The following is a 20,749-nucleotide window of genomic DNA, read 5'->3' on the forward strand; positions in this document are numbered from 1 at the left end:
TTTGTACTAACTAAAAAATCTTCATGTCCTTCATTTTTAAGAAAGTCCTCTTCAGTATGGATAATTGGCTGAAAAACATGCACCATACAAGAAAACCTCAAGTGATGAGCAAATGCTAGTTTAATGAAAATAATTGGTCTAATTATAAACGTTTAAGTGATGCCCAGCTTAGTATCAAAGAAAAGAAAACTTTTGGACTCGACAGTAGTGTGATGAATATTTGATGTATGGTTTTATAAGTGGTGGTAGCAATAATGACTTGCCAGTATATGTTGTTTATTGTTCAACATTATCAAATGAGAAACCGAAACGCTACATGGATACTAGACGTCCAGAACACTCGAGTAAGCCAATAGATTTTTTTTTTCATAAATATGAAAAAAAAGAAATAGTTTTTTCCAAACAGATAATTTCACACACTTTTTTCCACGAGATCCAGTGAAAACTTAGTTATGGTCTCGTATGAAATTTCAAAACCACTAGCCAAGAAATGTTATCCGAATTATATTGGTGAACCGTTAATACGTCCTGCAGTAAAAATAACTGCATCTCGTGTTTATAAAAAAAAAACAAGAAAATCGGTTGAATTTACTGTCCCTATGTAATAATACAGTGAAGGTAGAATTGTGAATATGGTAAAAAATATTAAAGAAACTTATACGTTGAGTTCACTGTAGTCAGTTTTTTCATTACAAGTGGATGAAAGCAAAGACATAGTAGATTATGCAAATTTAATGTCCTTTGTAAGATATGATTATAAGGACACAACTCACGAAGATTGATTGTTTTGTAAGTCACTTCCAAGAAGAAGAATGGCTGACAATATTTTTAATTTAATCAATAATTTTACAATTCAAAGTGATATTCAACAGGGAAAGAAAGTGTTAGATTGAGTATCAATGGTGGTCGCTCAATGGTAGGTTCTCATACAGGAGTTTTCTATAGGATCCGAGCAGTGATATCAGACTGTGAATGGGTGCATTGTAATTTTCAGAGAGACGTTAGCATTGAAAAAATGTCTTTACTTTTGAATTCAACTGTGTAAGAATGTTTCAAATTAATAAACTATATAAAATCTCGTTTGTTGAATTCCATAATCTCTGTTGCTTTGTGCAAAGAATTAGGAAGTGTATACAAGCATCCCCTATTACATTGTGAAGTTCAGTGATTATCAAAAGGAAATGTCTTAAATAGACTAATTGAAATAAAGAATAAAGTTATCTCGTTTTTGGAGGAACATCTCCCATCAGAAAAGGATGTAATATTGGAATTTAGAGACGGGTTTCATAATTTGCATTGGTTAATTAAAATGGCCTATTTTGTAACATTTTTGGCTCCTTAAATGCTTTAAATTTACATTTACAAGGTACTAACATAAATATTTTTAAAGTCCAGGAAAAGATAGAAGCACTTATAAAAAATAATTTGTAGGTACATCGAGTTGAGAAGAGAAATTATAAGTCTCTCTACTTTAGCAGAATTACAAAACAAAGATGAAGAAAATAGTATTCCAGATGGGCATCTTTTGGGACTAAAGTCATGGTTGAAGAAATATTTTCTTCTAATTGAGAACAGTAAAATGTAAATTAGGAATTCTTTTTACTGTTGGTACAGAAAATTAGGAAGGATTACAACTCAATGAACCAGAAATTGATTCTATTATTGAACTGTCCTGTGACACTGCACTGAAAGATCGTTTTAATCAAGTCTTGTTAATTAATTTTTGGCTGAACTGTCGTGCTGAGTATCCAAATTTATCAGAAAAAGCAGTTAGATTTCTTGTGCCCTTTGTCATGACTTATAACTGTGGACCAGACTTCTCAATGTTGGTTTTCTTAAAAACAAGTACAGGAACAGGTTAGATGTCAAGTCAGATTTGAGAATCAAAGTGACATCTTTTCCTCCTGATTTGAAGTTGCTGTTTGATGAAAAACAGCAGCATCCTTCTCATTAAGTAAGTTTATTTCCTAAAAGAGCATTAATAAATGTGCAGTTAATGTAAAGATTAAATAGCGATTAAATATAATTTCTTTTTACATATTAGTATTATAAAAGATCTGTATATCTTATAATCAATTATGTATTGGTAGGGCTATTGTTTCTGGCTTGATGTCTTAGCAGGTTATCCAATTAGGTATTTGAGGAGGCCAGGTCTTAAGAAAAATTTAAAAAATAAACCAGTCCCAAGTTGGAAACACTATTATATACTCTCCTTCTTCTTGAAAAACCCTAAAGGACTAAATAAAAATGTCATAGATCTAATGCTAATGTTTTATGTCATTATCATATACTCTTCTTTTTCTTAAGCTCCCTCTCCCGCAGTGGCATAGCAGTATGTGTACAGACTTACAATGCTAGAAACCAGGTTTCGATACCCGTGGTGGGTTGAGCACAAAGCTGCACAATAGGTTATCTGTTCTGTGCTCGCCGTGAGTATCAAATTCAAGTTTTAGCATTACAAGCCCTCAGACTTAAAGTTGAGCCAGTAGATGGATGGCTGACCAGTATGATGTTTTGATTATATGATGTATTTATGGGTTTATATGTTAAAGATAATGTTTCATTTATAATAATTTTTTTCTGAGAAAAGGAAGATAAAAGGTGACTTTTTGAAGGTTGAAAGATGATCAAGAGAATCGTTACCATAAAAAAACCTTTGATTTATTTGTGCTATATTCTGAAAATAATAGCATAAGAGGACAAAAGTTTGAGAACAGTAAAAAATATAGTAGGCAGTTAAAGCCTTTACATTTTTGCAAAAGGGTGATTAACTCGTGGAATCAGTTATTTTTTGTAGTAGTGGAGACTTGCATCTTTATAAATTTAAGAGGGGATTCGATTATTTCCTAAAAAAAATAAAATGTATATTTATAATCTACTTTCCTTAAAGGTGTATGTCCAAAAACTAGATAGTTTCTATTTGTTTCTTTCTAGCAGTTTCAAATAGTACAGTTTCACTTTTTTTCAGGTAACTGTGCGATACACATGTCCCTTAGAAGAAGATAAATAAGAGTTTGGTTGATTACTACCAGTCTTTATAACAGTGTTGTCTTCTACAGTAACTGATATTGTAAATATAGAGCCAATTTAAGAAAAAAAATGGTTAGAGGATATGAATGGTTACTGGAGGTTTTTAAGCATATCACTACCTGGAATGGATATACTCGAGAATTTACAGTACAAAACTTGGTTCAGAATTTAGATGGTTTATCCCTTGAATTTATTTAACACTTAAAGTGCAACTGTGGAATTAAAAAACAGTTGCACCACTGTTTTGACTCTGTGGAGAACTAAACTCTGTAATGGGCTAAGTTCAAGGCTCAAAAAAGGATTACTAGCAATAACATAAGACACTTTTACAGATGATTTTTGTTGTTTGCATGCAAAAGCACATCTTACCATAGCTTTGGTAAAAAATGAGGATATAATAAAAGAAAAGTTTATGGAAGGGCTCTCCACTGAGATAATGAAGCATTAGTTGAGAGCAAGACATTTTTACCAAACTAGAAACCAAAGTTGTGACTTTGAATAAATTGTAAAAGGAGAGGAAATCCACATCACTCTGTACTTAGTGATTTGTTGGTTGAATGTGTCAATGTATTAATTGGACCAGACAACCAAGTGGATCAAAAAGAAGTAACTCAGTAAAATATAGAAATAAGGAATTCACATCTGATTAAACAAACACAATGCACGTTTCCATGAAGCACTAGGGATATAGCCACTGCAAAACTACAGTGAATGGTAAAGAACAAACTCATACGGCCTTCACACAATTCAAAATCATCTACAGAAGTAATAATTGTCAAGAAGTTGTATATATAGTGGCTCTGTATTGATTTCAGACAGATAAGTGTGGTGACCTACACTGAGGTCTTTCCACCCCTACAGACAGAGATATGTTTTGTTGCATTAGAAGGAACCTGATAGTTCAACACTTTTAGACTTGCCATCCAGAAATCAACAAGTCAAACTGAATGGTGAAAGCAGGTCTAAAACTGTTTTCAGGACTTGAGATAGTTGGTATTAGTTTTGCTTCATGCTATTCAACTTTAATAATAAACATACTCATTTTGAGAAGCTGATGAAGCTCACATGAAAGGGACAGCAATGAGAATGGTCCCTGGTCTACGTAGATGTTTGGTCACACGTTCAAGTCTATTGATGTAAACATGAATATTGAACTTCAGAAGATAAGAAAGGCAAGTCTGAGGATGAAAACAGGCAAGTGGAATTTTTTGCTCATATTGTGGGGAGAGATTAAGCTTCTACTGAACCCCACAAAGATTACAGTATTACAACATTGGCCTAAACAAAAACAGTTTCCTTTGTTTTGCATAACATTATTGTTGTTTTCATGACCAACTTCTTCAAGATTGCAGCACCATTATGTGTTGCCACTATACTGCCAATGCACAATCTAGATTGACTAAGGGGTGTAACTGTCACAAAAATATACTTTATTAGAAGCTCTAGCATTGGCATATCCATAACAAGACTGTCAATTATTGTTAGATACTAATGCCAGTGGTGGAAGCAGAACAATGGTAAGTTGCAGGTTCTTGTGGTGGCATACACTAATCATACAGCTGTTGTTCCTAAACACTGAAATTACACAATGATGAAGGAATTGTTTGTAGTTTTGGTCTTCATGAAACACTACATTTAGCAATCAGAGACAATAAGAAAACAAAAATAAAGCAATATTTACAAACAGGACAGGGTATATTTCTGGATTCAGAAGTAATAAAACAAGGAAATTGAAAAGTATCTATAAGCCAATGTGACAACATTTCAGCAATCAGTAGTAATATTAAAGCACACACAAAAAAAAAACAGCAGAAGAAATGTTTCTAAAGACAAATATGTCAGGGAAGAGATAAAATGTTTTCAATATTTATTAAAAGTTACACAAATGCTACTTGCTCTAGCAATCACAAATTTTGAAGTGGCAGACTACACTGGCAACCCTTGTGCTACTGTAATTGGATAGTGAGAACTATTAATATTCTGGTTCACAGTATTGGGCATGGATTAGTGTACACTACTCAGCCAAGGAATAAAGGTGTTGTTGGCTATGTTTCTGATTTAAACATTCATATTTTAGTTGACTTATGATGATGATTTAATGTCAGTAGCTACCCCCAAAGTTCTAAACAGTATAAAATGCAAGTTAGGGTAGAGTAGATGGATTATTGATTATTAACTGAGTCTATTAATTGCATAATGAGTAATTATTACATTAGTTAGTCAGTTCGTATGCTGCTGGTAGCAAAAATGCTATATTTTTTTTTTGGATAAACTTTTTTTTAAACAGTGTATTTGTATGAAAAGAAGCAATAAGAAATATCAATTTATGGTGGAGTGAAATATTTTAATACATTTCAAAATAGTATACATACACTCAACATTTAGGATACAGATGTCAGACCTTTAAAACAAGGTTACAGGAAAGTATTATTCAAACAACTTTTAATTTGAGACTAATAATAACTTTATCATGATCATTTTACCATTACAGCTTTTAGCATATGTTTCTGTTACTGCGTAAACTGAAAGCCATTACAATTTAAACCTGTATTATGATGTATATAAATAAGTTTTAAAACACTTTATTTCAATTTTTTAACATTTTTAAACCTACTGTGATGGCATGTGTATAATGATAACTTACACTCTGTTATAAAAGTTACTAAAATACAATATTTGTATAAGATGCAGAGTACTTCAACTTAATCTTATATTACAAGACCACTGAAAAGGAGCAGGTAGGCCCAAATTTACACTACTGTTCATGTACAAGCAATCTGATAATGGTGAAATGGTCTGTTATTGGATACAAGAAGGAAGTAAAAACAATAAAACAAGTCCCTAGATGTTAAGGAATTTGTGAAACTGGTTAATGTCACAACTTTGCTTTTCTTAATGCCCACTAAGGGCTGTCAGTCATAAATGTTTTACCATGATTAATAATTATGCATTAATTCAGTGAGTAATGTATTTTACTAAAAGTATGGTCAAACATAAAACATATTTGTGAAAGGACCTGATTCAGCTAATAAATATTTTGACAAAGCACATTTTATGTCCAGTCTGCACTGCTGATGTTACTTAACCATATACATATGTATAGGGACTTTCATGATAAATTATCTAATTTCAAGAAGTATGTGCCTGAAAGTATACTGTGGAAACATCAATGAATTTATTGAGTCCAACTTGCTGGAAATAAGAATAGGTAGTAAAATGTCAAAGACAGCAAGCCAAAATAGATTTTTCTTCCTTACAATACATTACCTGTAAACTTATAGGAATGCTGAGATTGTCCCAGGAAGAAACACAAATCCTTCACAAACACAGGACTTTTATATAAAACACTTTGCTTTACTAGTTTTTGTTAAAAATTAAATAACACTAGTCTGAAGCATCTCCAATGACTAAAATAACATAGAAATTATATCTGGTTTTATAGTTCAATTCTTATATGAATTTAAACAGCTTAACCCCACAACTGTTAGTTGAATTAAATATTACATAATTTGGAACTTTCAATTAACAAAATGGATAAAGACTTAAATGAGTTTCCAGTTATTGCAATAAAAGTGTAAAAAACATATGGTGTATTTACCACACACATGCTTATTGATTGACATGTTTGGCTGTTTCTGAAATGCAAGTTAATTGATTAATGTAAAGTGATAATTTACCATATGTAAAAATAAATGAAGCAATAGAAAAAAACATTTAAAAATAAGTCAGTACTTCAAGAAAATACAAAGTTGTGTAGTACCTTGCAATACTTCTTCCATTTTATAATACTGGCTTTCATATATAGATACAGTAACGAATGAAACAACTTTTGTGTGGATACATGAGAAATGAAAATATGTAAATTTCAAGATAAAATAATTTCATGTAATGTGAGGCTGTTCCTATATTGCACCAATTATTATTATTGTTATTATTCCTTCAATTATCTGTACACAATCAATTTTATATCTGCACAACTGAGAGTTAAAATATGTTTAAATAATACACAATATTAAACCAATCATCTATAATAACAAAACATAATTTATGTCTTAATGATGAATTACAGCTATTTTTTTTTGTTTATAATGCAAAAAAGTTTTTATAATTTGTTGTTAATAATAAGATTGTGGCTCATAATAAATTAATTTTTATTTTATAACTAGTTAAATTTTTAAAAGATCTCAAAGATTACTGAAGATTAGTTTTAAATAAAAGTTTAACTTGCAACTTTTTGAAAGTTTTTCTTCTAAACATAGAAAATAATGAGTTTGGTAATAAAACAAACGTTATGTTGATGTAAAGAATATTTCCTTAAAAATAGCTGCAAATTAAAGGTATAAAGTTATATTTACAGATTTTTGATGAATACTTGGAATAGCTGTAAATACATGCTTAATTTTGTTGAGATTTCACATAATTCTCTTTTCTAAAAACTGAAGGAAATTCTTATGTGCATTCTATTGTATTAATGAGAATGCAACCAATGACTAAAACAACAGTAATGCATTTCAAGATTTCCTTTGGACTAAAGCTCTACATCTTGAAGAAAATATTTTTATAGGTATAAATAAAACATGTTGAGCTTTATTTAATCAAGGATTTATAAAAACAAAGTTGATATACAAAGTGAAGTCCTCTTTTAAGTGTAAACATTGCACGTATCATTTCAACTAATATATAAGGTCATCATTAATGATCACAACATAATTATAACATTGTTAATTATAATATTTCACAATATTTATGAGTTTGTGCTAAGAATACACAATACATATATTTCTTTGTTAGAAACCTAGTTTTATCCTTTTTTGTTGTAAGGAATATATTTACTAATTCTCAGTGAACTAACACATTTAAACCTAGGTACTATTTAAATACAACAAAGAAGCATCTATTATATAGAATGATATTTAAAATTCTGGAACTGTTGCTTCAAATAATATAACAAAGAAATTTAATGGCTCAAACATCAGAGAAAGGCAGCAAATTTATGCTAGTCGATGTTTTAAATATAGATAGAACAAAGAACATTTTCACAGTACTCACAAAATAATGCTTTACAGAAACTTTTGTAATCATGTACCATAAATATTAATACATCATATAAAAACTGAAAAAAAAGTACTGTAATAACACATAATTAATGTTGTAATATGGTCTTTTATGCAATGCAAGGGCATGATTGTATGAAGAGAAAATACTAAAAATATTTCCAATGTGTTACATGGACCACAATCTCCCATTAAATTTTTTGAAGTGTTTCATGTACACTATCACTAACATTTAAAAAGAAACATCTTAAATAAAATCAGCAAAAAGTATTAAAGTTCAGGTTTTTTAATTTGCAAGTTTTTGTGACTTAGAATATGATTTAACATCAGTAAGTGATATTTATTCTTTCTTTAGTCAAATAACGTTTTTACAAGTGTTAATAAATAATTTGTCAATATAAAGCTTTTCACAACAACCATACATGCCAAATTTTTAAACAATTTCCATTTGTGATTTTCAAACACATTGCAATTTGTTTTAACAAATTACATAGTAGTAAGAATTTACAGATTTAAACAAATGAATTGTTTCAACAGACAGTATGTTAATGGAGTTTCTTAGTGAAGCTGGATCAAAAGTCAGTTATGTTAGTGGAGTTTTCCAGTGAAACTGGAGGCTCAAGCCTTAAGTGACAGTATATACAGTTCAATATAAAATACCTATTCTCATTTATGTAATTGATAAAAACAAAAATAGTTAACTTCATTTGATTTGATCATTTTATTTTTATAAAAGCACTTCTGTGCTAAGCCCTTTCACTCATTAATTACCAAGAACCTGTATAAAACCTAAACAGTGTGCCTTTATTAAGGATCAAGTTAAAAAAGATTTTCAAAGAATCTAAAGATTTTTAAAATACAATGGCCTATTAGGAGTCAAAAGCTGAAAACTAAATAATTTTTAAGTGTCAAAAAGTATTTTATACTTAATCAGAGAGCAAACTATACTGCAAAGACAAATGTTTAATATAAATTTATGTTTATTACTTAATAAGGAATATGATTGTGAAATGCGTGTAACTGTGTCGTAAAAAACATCTCTATCAAGGTGTTATTGCTCTAGTCTACATGTGCACAAAACATATGCATCTTTTTTCAGTTAGAACTTTATCACATTTACACTCTAACAAAGAAAATTTTACAGTTAAATTCATAGAATTATTAGTGATTCTAATACAATATAATAATTATTATTATATATTAACATGTAATATTTAACTTATTCTGAGCGACTTTCACTTCAAACTCTGGTATGAAAAAAAACTTTCCTTATGCAGTTATTTAATAAATTATTGTTATTGATACAAAACATAACATTTAATAAATATTTAATACAAGATGGTTGCTTTGTGTTTTTAACCAGATGTACAGATACTGGTTGGAGAATATTTATGTTAGACCAATAAATTAAGTAAGCATAAGCTTATTTAATATCCAAGTAAAAAACAAGTTTGGTACAGTAAAAATATTTTACAGACAATTTCACATTCAGAAACTTCTTTTGTGTAGAAAGTTATGTTTAGTTTCTAATATAATTTAAGTATTTTTATTTTTTGTATTCTGACTCAACAAGAATACTATAAACAAGGTAATATGCATCTGATGTGAATATTTTTGTAAAGTGTGGCTGAAATATTAGCAATCTTTATGTATTCCAACTTGCTTGTTTTAAAACTTCTTACTGTATTGAAAATAATAACCTATAAGTAAAATTATTGGTTGGAAAGCTTGAATAAAAAAAGTGCTATGCTAAAAATACCAAAAAGCTGAAAAATTAAGATGGAAACAAACAAAAAAATGAATAAACTTTTTTTTTTTACTAATTACATAAACCTGCTTATACAACTATTCTTCTTGCATGCTCAGCCACATACAATACTATGGAGAAATAAAAAAGATTCTCAAAATGACATCAAGAATAACTATAACAATTTTTTCTGATGAAAAAAACAAACAAACAATTTTCCATTTAAAACGTGATTGGAAATATAAATTAACACGTACTATAAAGAAACCAACACTTTAGCTAGTTAATTCAGCCCTGTTTTGTTTAAGGAGACACTAAAACACTTGAGCACTTCTTACTACAAGGACAGGACAGGTTTGTTTGTTTTTTTAACAGAAATTTGAAATTACAAACTTTTTATCATTTATTTTGGGTTGATTAAGAGTTGAAATGCCACAACTCATAAAATCACCCTTTAACTTATAGCTGAATGTTAAGGTGAATTTTTAAAGAACTATATGTTTCTTTCAATCAGTTTTAACAGTTTTAGCACATTATAATTGTACCACATCTAATTAAAACTACATATCTTCTCATTATTGCATGGAATTTCTCCTAGCCTGATCAAAATTTTGGTCTCATTATTTTTCACAGCATTTCATATTTATTCCAGAGTAAATAAATAAATATCATGAAAACACTAATATATTTCAGGAATAGCTTTGAACAAGTTAGAAAATAACAGGTATTTGTTAAAAGCAAAGATGATCATAATGCTCTTACAATAAATGCAGAAAACTGAAAAATGTATATACATATACATATTATCTAGATTTAGTTTAAAACTTTGGAGAACACTTACATACATTATTCAATCTTATACTATCCTCACTTGCTATATATGATCTTACTTGAGTTTTATTAATAGCCAAACTAATAATTTGCCAATGCAATAAGAGATTCATGGAAAACAGACTAGGATAAAAGAACTTGTACAAACAAGACATTAAAATAAATATACTGGCTTAATTACGTTTCCCCAAGATACACAGAAAATGTAACAATGCCTTGCATGAAAAAAAAAAAGCAGAATGCAAGATAAATTAACTCTGATGCAATAGCAAATATAGGTTTTATGTGAAAAAAACATCTACTCATGGCACAATGGCTAAAATACCAAGTTAGCTGATAACAGTATTAGACTAATACCACTATTTGTTGTGTTTTCCAGTCCTCAACGTTAATAAATTTGTTTAATAATACAGCATCTCCAAAATAAGCAAAAATGCAACAACAGGCTATTATGAAAAAATAGAAATAAAAATGTGCATACCAAGACGAATCTTGACATCAATAAATAAATGTTGTATATATAACAGAATACAGTCATGACCTATGACATGATTGCTGAAGCTCTGACATAGTTGACAAGAATATTTAACTAATACTAATCTTTGTCATGGCTACCACAACATTAACAAACATGTTTAACAATAAAGCACTCAGACTTTTAATCTCCTATGTAATAGTAAGAATTAAAAAAACATGGCATTTACAACAAGAAGGTACACCACAGGGTGCTTGACCTTTTATATTGTAAGGTACCCACAGTAAATACTTGACAAACATTTAATTACTACAAGACATTTTAAACATTAAAAATAATATCATATGGAAACACATCAATTACAATGTCTCATTAAGGATACTGTAGGTTATGAAACAAAATACTGAGAAACATCTGTTCTTTTCATGGAGGAATGTATACAACAATAGCCTTGGTATTATATTATAAAATACCAATTATATCATGTTGAAAATAAACTGACCTTACAGTCACAGTAAATATGTAGTTTTCCTTACCCACAAGCAAACTGAGTCTTTTCTCAGTGTGATTGAAAAGCATCAGTGATTGAGACATAAATGGACAAGAGAAGCTTGTGAAAGACAATGGCAATCAACAGCTCAACCTTGACAAACAACTCTATTATCGCATTAATTAAACTGTATTTCTCAACAAATTCTTTAAGTAGCAGAATGATGGATTCTTACATCAACATTTGGCACAACAAATTTCCTTAACATTAAAGTCCTTTTGGCAATGTGCCAATCATTTCATACTGATTTGGATTCTAGAAGTTATCTGATGTGGTGGAATTATTTCTCTTTAAAACGAAGTTTATACAAGTTTTCATATTGTATAATGAAAAACACATTTTGACCAACAGTAATTGTTGACAGTGGTTATGGCTCGTATACAAAGAACAAACTTTTCTTGAAGTAAACAAAATGCATTGTCAGGTAAGATGTCACTTAGCCAGTTATGGCATACAACAGTAACATATATGAGGGAAAGGAGTTGTTCCATGAAAATTCATACTCAAAGACTTTAACACAACTTGTTGTGAACCTATGTCAAAACCTACTTCATTAGGAGAGTAATTTGCCACAGTCAGTAGGCCTGAATGTACCCCTCTTAGACTACACTTTAGTGGAAGTTAGTTTTGGAGAAATTGCTCTTGTTCTAGAATCTGTAATTTGGGCAGATAAAGGATAAGATGTTGTTCTCTTTGCTGAGTGACGTTGGCGCAGACCACCAATGCCTTGACCTGGCAAAACAAATACACCTCTGGGGAGAATCATACGGGCATTACCTTGAGCAGGACGTGAGCCACCATGAGTCTTAAGATCGCTGAGATGTGCAGCATAGCCATCAGTAAGAATCTGAAAAATATTATTTTTAGATTTCCCTATAGAGTATACTACAGTCAGTATAGTAATTTTAGAAAAGTAGTTCTTAAAGTATATTTATTATTTTCTATACTAAAACATGATCAAATATTCTAACAGACATTATCTTCTCTTCTCAACATGATATTCCTTGATGGTTAAAGTGCCTTTACAAATTAGAATAATCTGATTACTTCCATAAAATAAATCGCACAGTCCAAAGAGAATATTTTGCATAAGGTATCTGAATCCCAAGCAGTTATTTTAGTGTTCTCAAAAATACCATAAATCTTTGGAAATAAAGGATATTTTTTTTTTTGTGTTGGGAAAACATAATCAACTTTTTATTATTAGAAATACTTGTAAGATAATTTGTATGTGTTAATGATAAAATTCTTACAGTAGCTAAGGAATGCTGCTTTTTAGATGCTTTTCCCACAATGAAAATCTGTTCTGGCAGTAACCCAATAGTGGAATATACCCAGATGTCTTTACTTGAACCATAAGCAGCATGGATAATCATATCAACCTGTGAAAGACAGTTATATAGTATCATTAAATGTGATATATAAGCATGAAAAGACAAATATGCCTTTAAATGATTACTTTTATTTCTGATTTTGTAAGGTACAGAAACAAATTTGCACAACTATATTATTGTCCTATTTTCTATTAGCCTACTTTTCCACTTCAACTACTGTGCTAATTTTGCACCTGTGTTAAAGAAAGTTCATTAAATACTTGATTTATAGATATTCATTATTTCAACTTTAGATCATTTAAAATTCACATTTGTAAAATGTGACAATATATTAAAAATAACACTGCTTTATTAAGTATTTAATAGTGGCTCATAGAATGGATCTCCATCATATATCAACCACTTTGAGCTATAATTACAGTTTCAGGCTCAGAAAATCAAACCCTTTTGTTTGGTGTATTTGACCATGCCTAAAGTTTTATAGATTAAATTATTCTAATCCTACTTAAAATAATTTAAATTCAAGGATAGGCTGGTAGAGATCTTGATGGTTAATAATATAAAATTGGATATATGTGTACACTATGCTTGGTATTGCTGGAGCACAAAAATATAAGTAATAAAAAAGAAAACAGTCTCATAGATTAATTTACTCTAATTCTGTGTAAAGAATTTAAAGTGCTGCAGCTACTGAGGATTCCCCCATGATTTCCATTTAGAAAAAAATATTTAAAAAATTATAGTAAAACCTAGGAAAGTTCTTAACAAATGTAAACTCAGACCAAATAGCAACTATAACTTTAATATGTATTTTTTCACATTTGGCATAAATAATAAGATTATTAATCAGCTTTAGATTCAAATTATTTCAAAAAGTATTACCAATGAGGTTTGTAGGTTGGTCTATCAATATTAGTATGCATTCCCTAAATGCAACTAACATACAAGCTAGTTGTCTTTATTGAGCATTTACTTTGTGTTTCAGATCAAATAATGTACTTATTTTCTGCCCCATCTTAAAACAATGGGTATGAGTTATCAATTTTTTTAACCTCTTGAAATAAATATCAGTTAGATAAAAAAACTGTGTATAACATGTCAAAGTATTTGAATTTAGTGGCTTATTAACATTAACAGTCAAGTTTTATCTAATTGTTAAGTGAAAAATGTTTATTATAAGTTTTAATTTTACTACATTGAAAATGTATTCTTATAATCCATTTTAATGTTGTGATTCAGCAAGATGGATTCTTGTTTGATAATTTTTATCATTTACAGTAGTTGTAGGTTATTATTTATGTATTTTAAGTCTAGTAAATTTAACCATATAAAGAAAAACATTTTGACGTTACAAATGTGATGATCTGTGTTCATTGTTTCTAGGTTAGCTTTGCACAGACTTATTATTGTACATGCATATCAAATCATATGAACTAAGTAATAATATTAATTCAGTCTATTCTATAACACAATAAACAATATTTTTCTAATTAAAGAATTTAGTTTGATGGAATAAATGGTGATTTGATATTATCTGGTTAGAGAGTTACTTTATGTATTTAAAATCTTAGTGTTTTTTAATGATATACTGGAAATTGAAGACATCTTTTGAAGTGTAGAGAAAATCATAACAATTAAAAAAAAGAAAAATAGTATAAAGTTTTTGAAACTATAATTGCAAACTAATATGAAACTATTAGGCTTAACTTTTAGAAAATAACACAACAAATGATAAGTACTTTTAAAGAGAAAAAATGTAAGAAGTCAAAATGGTCAAGTACAAATTGTAATTAATTTTATTCTTATTACATGAATACAACAGTCCCCAAAACCCCTTTTTATGATATCTGTTAGTAACATAAACTTAATTGGTCTTGAAATATGTAACAAACAAAGAAAATTAAGTTTATTATTTTGAAATAATTGTAATGAAAATAAAATGTAAATAATACAAGTTGTATTAAATTTCAATGCAATTATAATAAAGTATGCTTCAACTGGATATAAAAATGTCTTCATTATTTATAAAAACAATTATTATAAAGTTTTAAACAACATTCAAGGTTAAGCAGTAAAATAAATGCAGTAACACTGAGTACAAGGTAGATAGGAACATGTAATATTATTTAAAGAAAAGGGAACTTACATCCATTTTCAAGTGTCGAAGGTATTCTGCTTTATGGCGCAATGGATCAGTAGAGAGTCCTTCAGCAAAAGAAACCAGTCCATGAGGAAAATTATGTTGTGAGAGCCAGGAAACCACCCTTTGTTGTTGCATATCGGGACGGCCAGTAATGTAGATAATCAGATATCCCAATTCTTGCCAATGTCTTGGTAAAATGTTAACAAAAAATGTGACCATAGTGAGTTCAAACTATTTCTAAACAGCAATTTGATACATCTTTTCCCATTTTAAATTTTCTACCTAAATTTTAGTATTGTCTTTACACTGAAAGTTTAAAGTTTCTCTTTATTATTCATCAATACAATTAATTTGACCATTGAAACTCTGCTTACACTTGATACATGTTATCTCTTTCCTTTTTATTTAATGATAGCTGAAACGATTTACCCAGAATGCAAACCAGATTTATGCTTTCTCAACATTTTAGACCTGAAGTAATCTATTCCATGGATGAGCTAAGCTCGAAACAGGTAAGATAATGATAATTTTAGATTTTAAACTCGATTCATACCATTTCTTTATGCAAATAAACAGAAACAGAACTGGTAATAACAATGTTGAAAAATATTTGAACACTTTCTAGAAACTATCTTGGCATATAAAGTATTTAAGATGTTAAATATCATAGACATTTAATGGTGTGTCATATTGTTGAATTTATCCATTATTATACAAAGTTAAAATACTGAGTCATAATATTATAACATTATTTGAAATATACAAATTTTGAAAGTAAAATAACCTTTCTTAAAACTGAAGCTCATTTATTTTACTAAACAATGTTTAATTAAACTTATTAATTTAATGTATGCTTGATTTCATGTTTTCTTCTGGTTATATATAATGAGGAACTTTAAGATTTTGAATATTTTTATTTGCACATCAGCTGGCACCAGTAATAATTAATAAAAGTGATTAATAATTATTTTAGTCCTAGTGATCCATATCAGTTAACTTTGAATAGAAAAAAAAAAAAGATGAATGTTTATCTGACAACAGGATGCTCACATTTAACATATCTTGAACACATAGGCCACCTAGAGCCACTCAAGTAATATATTATGATTAATAAGGCTAGTAGAATAGAAGAAAGAGCAAATTATTATTATTATTATTATTATTATTCTCAAATATTACCTGAGCCTAGGACTTCACTAAATCTTAATTCAACTCTGATCTTGAAATGTATTGAAAGTTGAAAATAATCATTTTTGAGATGAATGGATTGTATATTTAGATCCTGACACTGCTGGGTTTATAGCAACTACCCAAATGGATCTGAAATAACCATGTCTTAAATGCTCTTGTACTCTTTAGTAGTAAATATTTCAAGTAAAGATTGCCTACAATTGATGATCTATTGGTGTTAGTTTTTATAAGTTTCATATAAAGCAACATAAGAGCTATCTGCACTACTTACTTCTACTTTTAGAGACAGACTAGAGGGAAATCAACTAGTGAACATTTGTTCACCTACGGCTCTTGGGCTACACTTTTTACCAATTAAAAGTGGGATTGACCATCACATTATATCACCTCTCATGGCTGAGAAAGTGAGCATGTTTGGGCACTGGATTGAATCTGTGACCCTCAGACTTCAAGATGAGTGCCATAACCATTAGGCCAATCTACTGATGTCAAAAAGTGTTTTCTTTGTCAACTGAAAAAAAATTACCTGACCACATCCACAGCACCAGCTCGAACCTTAGGATCTCTTCCAGTGACAGACATACTGGCTGTGAAGGAACCATCAATACTAAAGACAACACATTCAGTTTTTGGTGGTACAACTGCCAGGAAAAAGTCAATAGAAGTGTGGTCTCCCCTACACAGAATGCACAGAAATTTCTAGAAACAGTGTATTTTGAAATACATAAATGCTTTAAGGTCACAAACTGGATAAATATTAAATATAGATAAATCTTCTGCTTTGTTTATAATTTTTCAGTATTGGTGGAAAACCAAAAAGTTAGACATTTATTAATTTTTATATACCTGTGTATTTAATAATACTGGTTTGAATAACATCACTGTCTAAGTAGTACATGATGCCTTTACTTCTATTACAAAAAATTTATAATTTATTCATATTAAATGAACATTTAAGCGTAAATAGAAAGCTCACCTTACGACCATTTTTATGGGAAATACCCCATAACCTAATGCTTTTTCTTTAGGAATAGTATAGCAGATTCTACCATTCTTGTCTGATGATTCTGTCTTCAAGAATGTCCACTCACATGAATGAGGATCTTTCATAATATGAATGTCAATCTATTCATAAACATTAAAATATTTATAACAAATCATGAGTGGCATATTTATAGCTCTAAACATATCAAACTTTGTTAGCTTGATTCTCATATTAAAATAATCTGTGTAAGAAACATGAATCCCATTAAATACATTAAGTAATCTATTCTTATTATCATCATTTTTAGCTACTGATTTCTTTTTCTTGACTCCAACCATCATTATATCAGCATTTTTGATAAGTTTCTCATTAATTGTTTTCTTTTTCAGAACAGAATGCTTATACCACAATATATTATTTAGCTATAAACTGTCTGATGCAATCATTCCATAGATATGTGACATAATGAAAAAGTTTTGAAGTGATATTTAACATCCTTAACTTTAGATATTGTAGTGTAATGGAAAGAAATACAGAATTACATGTTAATAACTTTCAAGTCCATATGTCATGCAGAATCAAAAATGTTTTTCCTACTTTTAGAGTAATCACTTTTATAATGAAGTATAGAAAATGAACTTATTAACAATAACCTCAGAAAGTCTAGTCAAACCCTTAATAGTTTGATAACTTATACAGAAGCTGTGTACACTATACTAATATGAATTATGGAGCCTTATCACATCACTGTAGTACATTTAACTACATCTGTTCAAGCTCTATCTACAAATTGGGCATTTTGACTATAGCTCTACAGTCTAGATTACATTACAAAATAAACTTGATCATAGGGATGTTATATCTGAAGCACACCACTGCTCCTTACTTGCTTTCTTTTAACCATCTAGCATATGAGTGATAGTTTTGCAGTGCCTGTTTCAACTGATAAAACACAGAAGTTTATCAGAACTTTCTCTAGAAACTTAAATGGTATGTCTTCACATAAAATAATGTAGATATCTATTTCTTTCTCAAGCTGCTTGCACCAATTTAACATGAGGTATGACCTATCTTGGTGAACCCATACCATACTGGTTTCTTTTACATATAGAAATACATTTGATTATGCTGTATACTATTGCCTGGGACACATGGACAGGTTTGTCACTGACTTTTTGTTCATGTTTTATTCCTATTACAAGATGTTACACTGCTTATCATGACTGGGGAATTGACTTGTTGCAATATTCTTTCTAGATGGACTTAGTGCCCCAGTTTGATCTTTTCCCTTGTTTTCCAATACAATTAAATACAAGGATATCTGCATCTTAGAAGTTCTAAATCCCCAACCTGAACACACTTTATGTACTGAGTGTGTGAATATTTTGTATTGGAAACAGGTGTTACATACCCCTTCTAAAAGTGCTAAACTTTTGGTGGCAATACTTTACCTAAGAAATGCCAATAAAATGTAATTCTTCACAAATTCATAATGGTTATGATTGAATATACAAATTGTAATGAATATAAACTTTGTGTGAACAAAATAAGAACCTAAGTTAAAATATTGTATCACAGATAGAAGTGTTCCTTTTAGAAATAACAGAAATATAACCTATTACATACAAATTGACAAATTAATTAACGTACACCGATACAAAATATTAGTATAATATTTAGTGTAATGTTATGCAACCACAGCCATTTTTACTGTTTGCACAAAAACATGTTCCACTATGGTCAATCTACCTTCAAAGACAGTTAACACATTTATGTTGCAAACATCATCTTAAAATAAAGTTGCATGTACATACTATTACTACTACTTCTTATTGGTGTTATATAAAAGATGTAACCCCACAGCCAAATCAAAGAAGGAGCATTATATACACTTAGCATATGTTATGTGAAAGTAATGTTAAACTCACTATCTTTTTCTGATGCATGAAATGGGGCTTGGATATTACATGGAAATGAGCTTTAGACCAGTATGATAATTGTATATGCACATACACTGCATATAAATTTGTACTGGTTAATGGTGTAGGACACAAACCCCCCTAGAAGTAATGCTCTAAAATACTCAACCTATATCAGAATCATGTTTGAGTGACAAAGAGATAGCCCTCCAGTGACACAGCAGCATGCTTAACTTCAAATAGACAGAGATATATATTTTTCTTCAATTAATTTTTTATCTTCTAAAACAAAATAACTCTTTTTCTTGTTCTTAACCTGTCTTATATCTAATGACAGAAATTACAGAATGATTTTCAACAGTTAGAGAATTACGAACAAACAATAGAAAGATCAACATTTCAAACTACAATAACCTTTTCTCCAGTTAAGGAAACCATGTCTAATGGACCATACAGGAATTTTGCAATTAAAGTCTGAGGATCACCTTCTTTAACAATCACATCATTTGCCCGATGATTAGCAGTCACATTCTAGAAAATATGAATAACAAGTATACAATACAATTAAAAGTATACAAGTAAACTGATGAGAAGTACAGTAGAAGAAATGTAGCTATTATTGTTGAAATGAGAAGTTTTCATTATAAATAACTTTTCTATGAGAACTAGCATAACTCAAAACAAATCATAATACCAGTTCCACACATACATGAGTGCTTTTCATTAATTATTTTCAATGTTGTATATCATAACCTTTCAGTTTAACCTAAACTAAACAGTGAAAATACAAATATTATGCAATACATGATAAATTGACCATTTAATTGTTAACACTCATTAACTGTATTCTCACTGTTTAGTAGAGACTCAGAATCAGCATATTGGTAAGGTTGATGGAATTGCATCATTTCTAGCCACCCTGAAACTTAAATACAATATTATTCCAAGAATTATAATGCAAAATTTTCTCTTAATTATTGTACACTGCACACTGTGTGGCATCGTACTTATACAAATATCAGGCTTGCTGCTTGCTTAAGGTTACTGTCTTACCAGTAGATGAATCTTTAAACAAAATTCTTTGTTTTTAAATGGATGAAATGATGGACAAAATTAGGCTTGTGCCTGTCAGTTTTGTGGTTGCCATCAATTTTCTTTGACTATCAAATAACACTTGTATTGGTCTCTCACCATATTCTACTGTAGGTTTAAATTAATATTACCTTACAATCAAAGCAAGCAGCCTGGTTATAAGATGAGGTTATGAAATTTCCATTTTTACTAGTGAAGGTTAGAATGCATTGTTTCATCATCAGTTAAGTACCTTTGCTGTCAATGATATTTTTAACAGTAAACTCTCAATATCTCACAAGATTTGGCCAGCTTAGGAGATTTGGGTTCGTCCTGACTCCATATACTAAGTTAATGACGCAAAGCAATCTCTGTAATAACAACAGAAAATGAAAAAAATAATAAAAACAGATATTACA

At 29.6% G+C, this 20,749-nt stretch overlaps 1 protein-coding gene and 1 long non-coding RNA gene across 9 annotated transcripts in view; one reads left to right on the plus strand and one right to left on the minus strand.

The window, feature by feature from the left end:
• The window catches only part of LOC143222823 (protein retinal degeneration B-like), a 118,582-nt gene continuing 97,833 nt past the window's right edge, over positions 1 to 20,749 (minus strand). For all 7 annotated transcript variants that reach the window (XM_076449932.1, XM_076449915.1, XM_076449926.1 and 4 more), the window contains 6 exons: positions 19,674 to 19,790; positions 17,332 to 17,480; positions 16,882 to 17,031; positions 15,168 to 15,351; positions 12,941 to 13,069; positions 1 to 12,534 (listed from right to left, as the gene is read on the minus strand). In XM_076449932.1, coding sequence (XP_076306047.1) covers positions 12,292 to 12,534; positions 12,941 to 13,069; positions 15,168 to 15,351; positions 16,882 to 17,031; positions 17,332 to 17,480; positions 19,674 to 19,790 — 972 coding nt within the window. In that variant the 3' untranslated portion in view covers positions 1 to 12,291. The remainder of the gene's footprint in view (positions 12,535 to 12,940; positions 13,070 to 15,167; positions 15,352 to 16,881; positions 17,032 to 17,331; positions 17,481 to 19,673; positions 19,791 to 20,749) is intronic.
• Positions 2,310 to 20,749, plus strand: part of LOC143222858 (uncharacterized) — a 27,536-nt gene continuing 9,096 nt past the window's right edge. The window contains exons 1-3 of one of the 2 annotated variants that reach the window (XR_013012543.1): positions 2,310 to 2,429; positions 15,580 to 15,676; positions 16,639 to 17,132. This is a non-coding gene — a long non-coding RNA (uncharacterized LOC143222858). Of the gene's footprint in view, positions 2,430 to 15,579; positions 15,677 to 16,638; positions 17,133 to 20,749 lie in introns of those variants that run through there. The other variant, XR_013012542.1, reaches the window with a different exon arrangement.

The sequence above is a fragment of the Tachypleus tridentatus genome, chromosome 1 (assembly GCF_004210375.1).
Source record: "Tachypleus tridentatus isolate NWPU-2018 chromosome 1, ASM421037v1, whole genome shotgun sequence".
Taxonomy (NCBI): domain Eukaryota; kingdom Metazoa; phylum Arthropoda; class Merostomata; order Xiphosura; family Limulidae; genus Tachypleus; species Tachypleus tridentatus.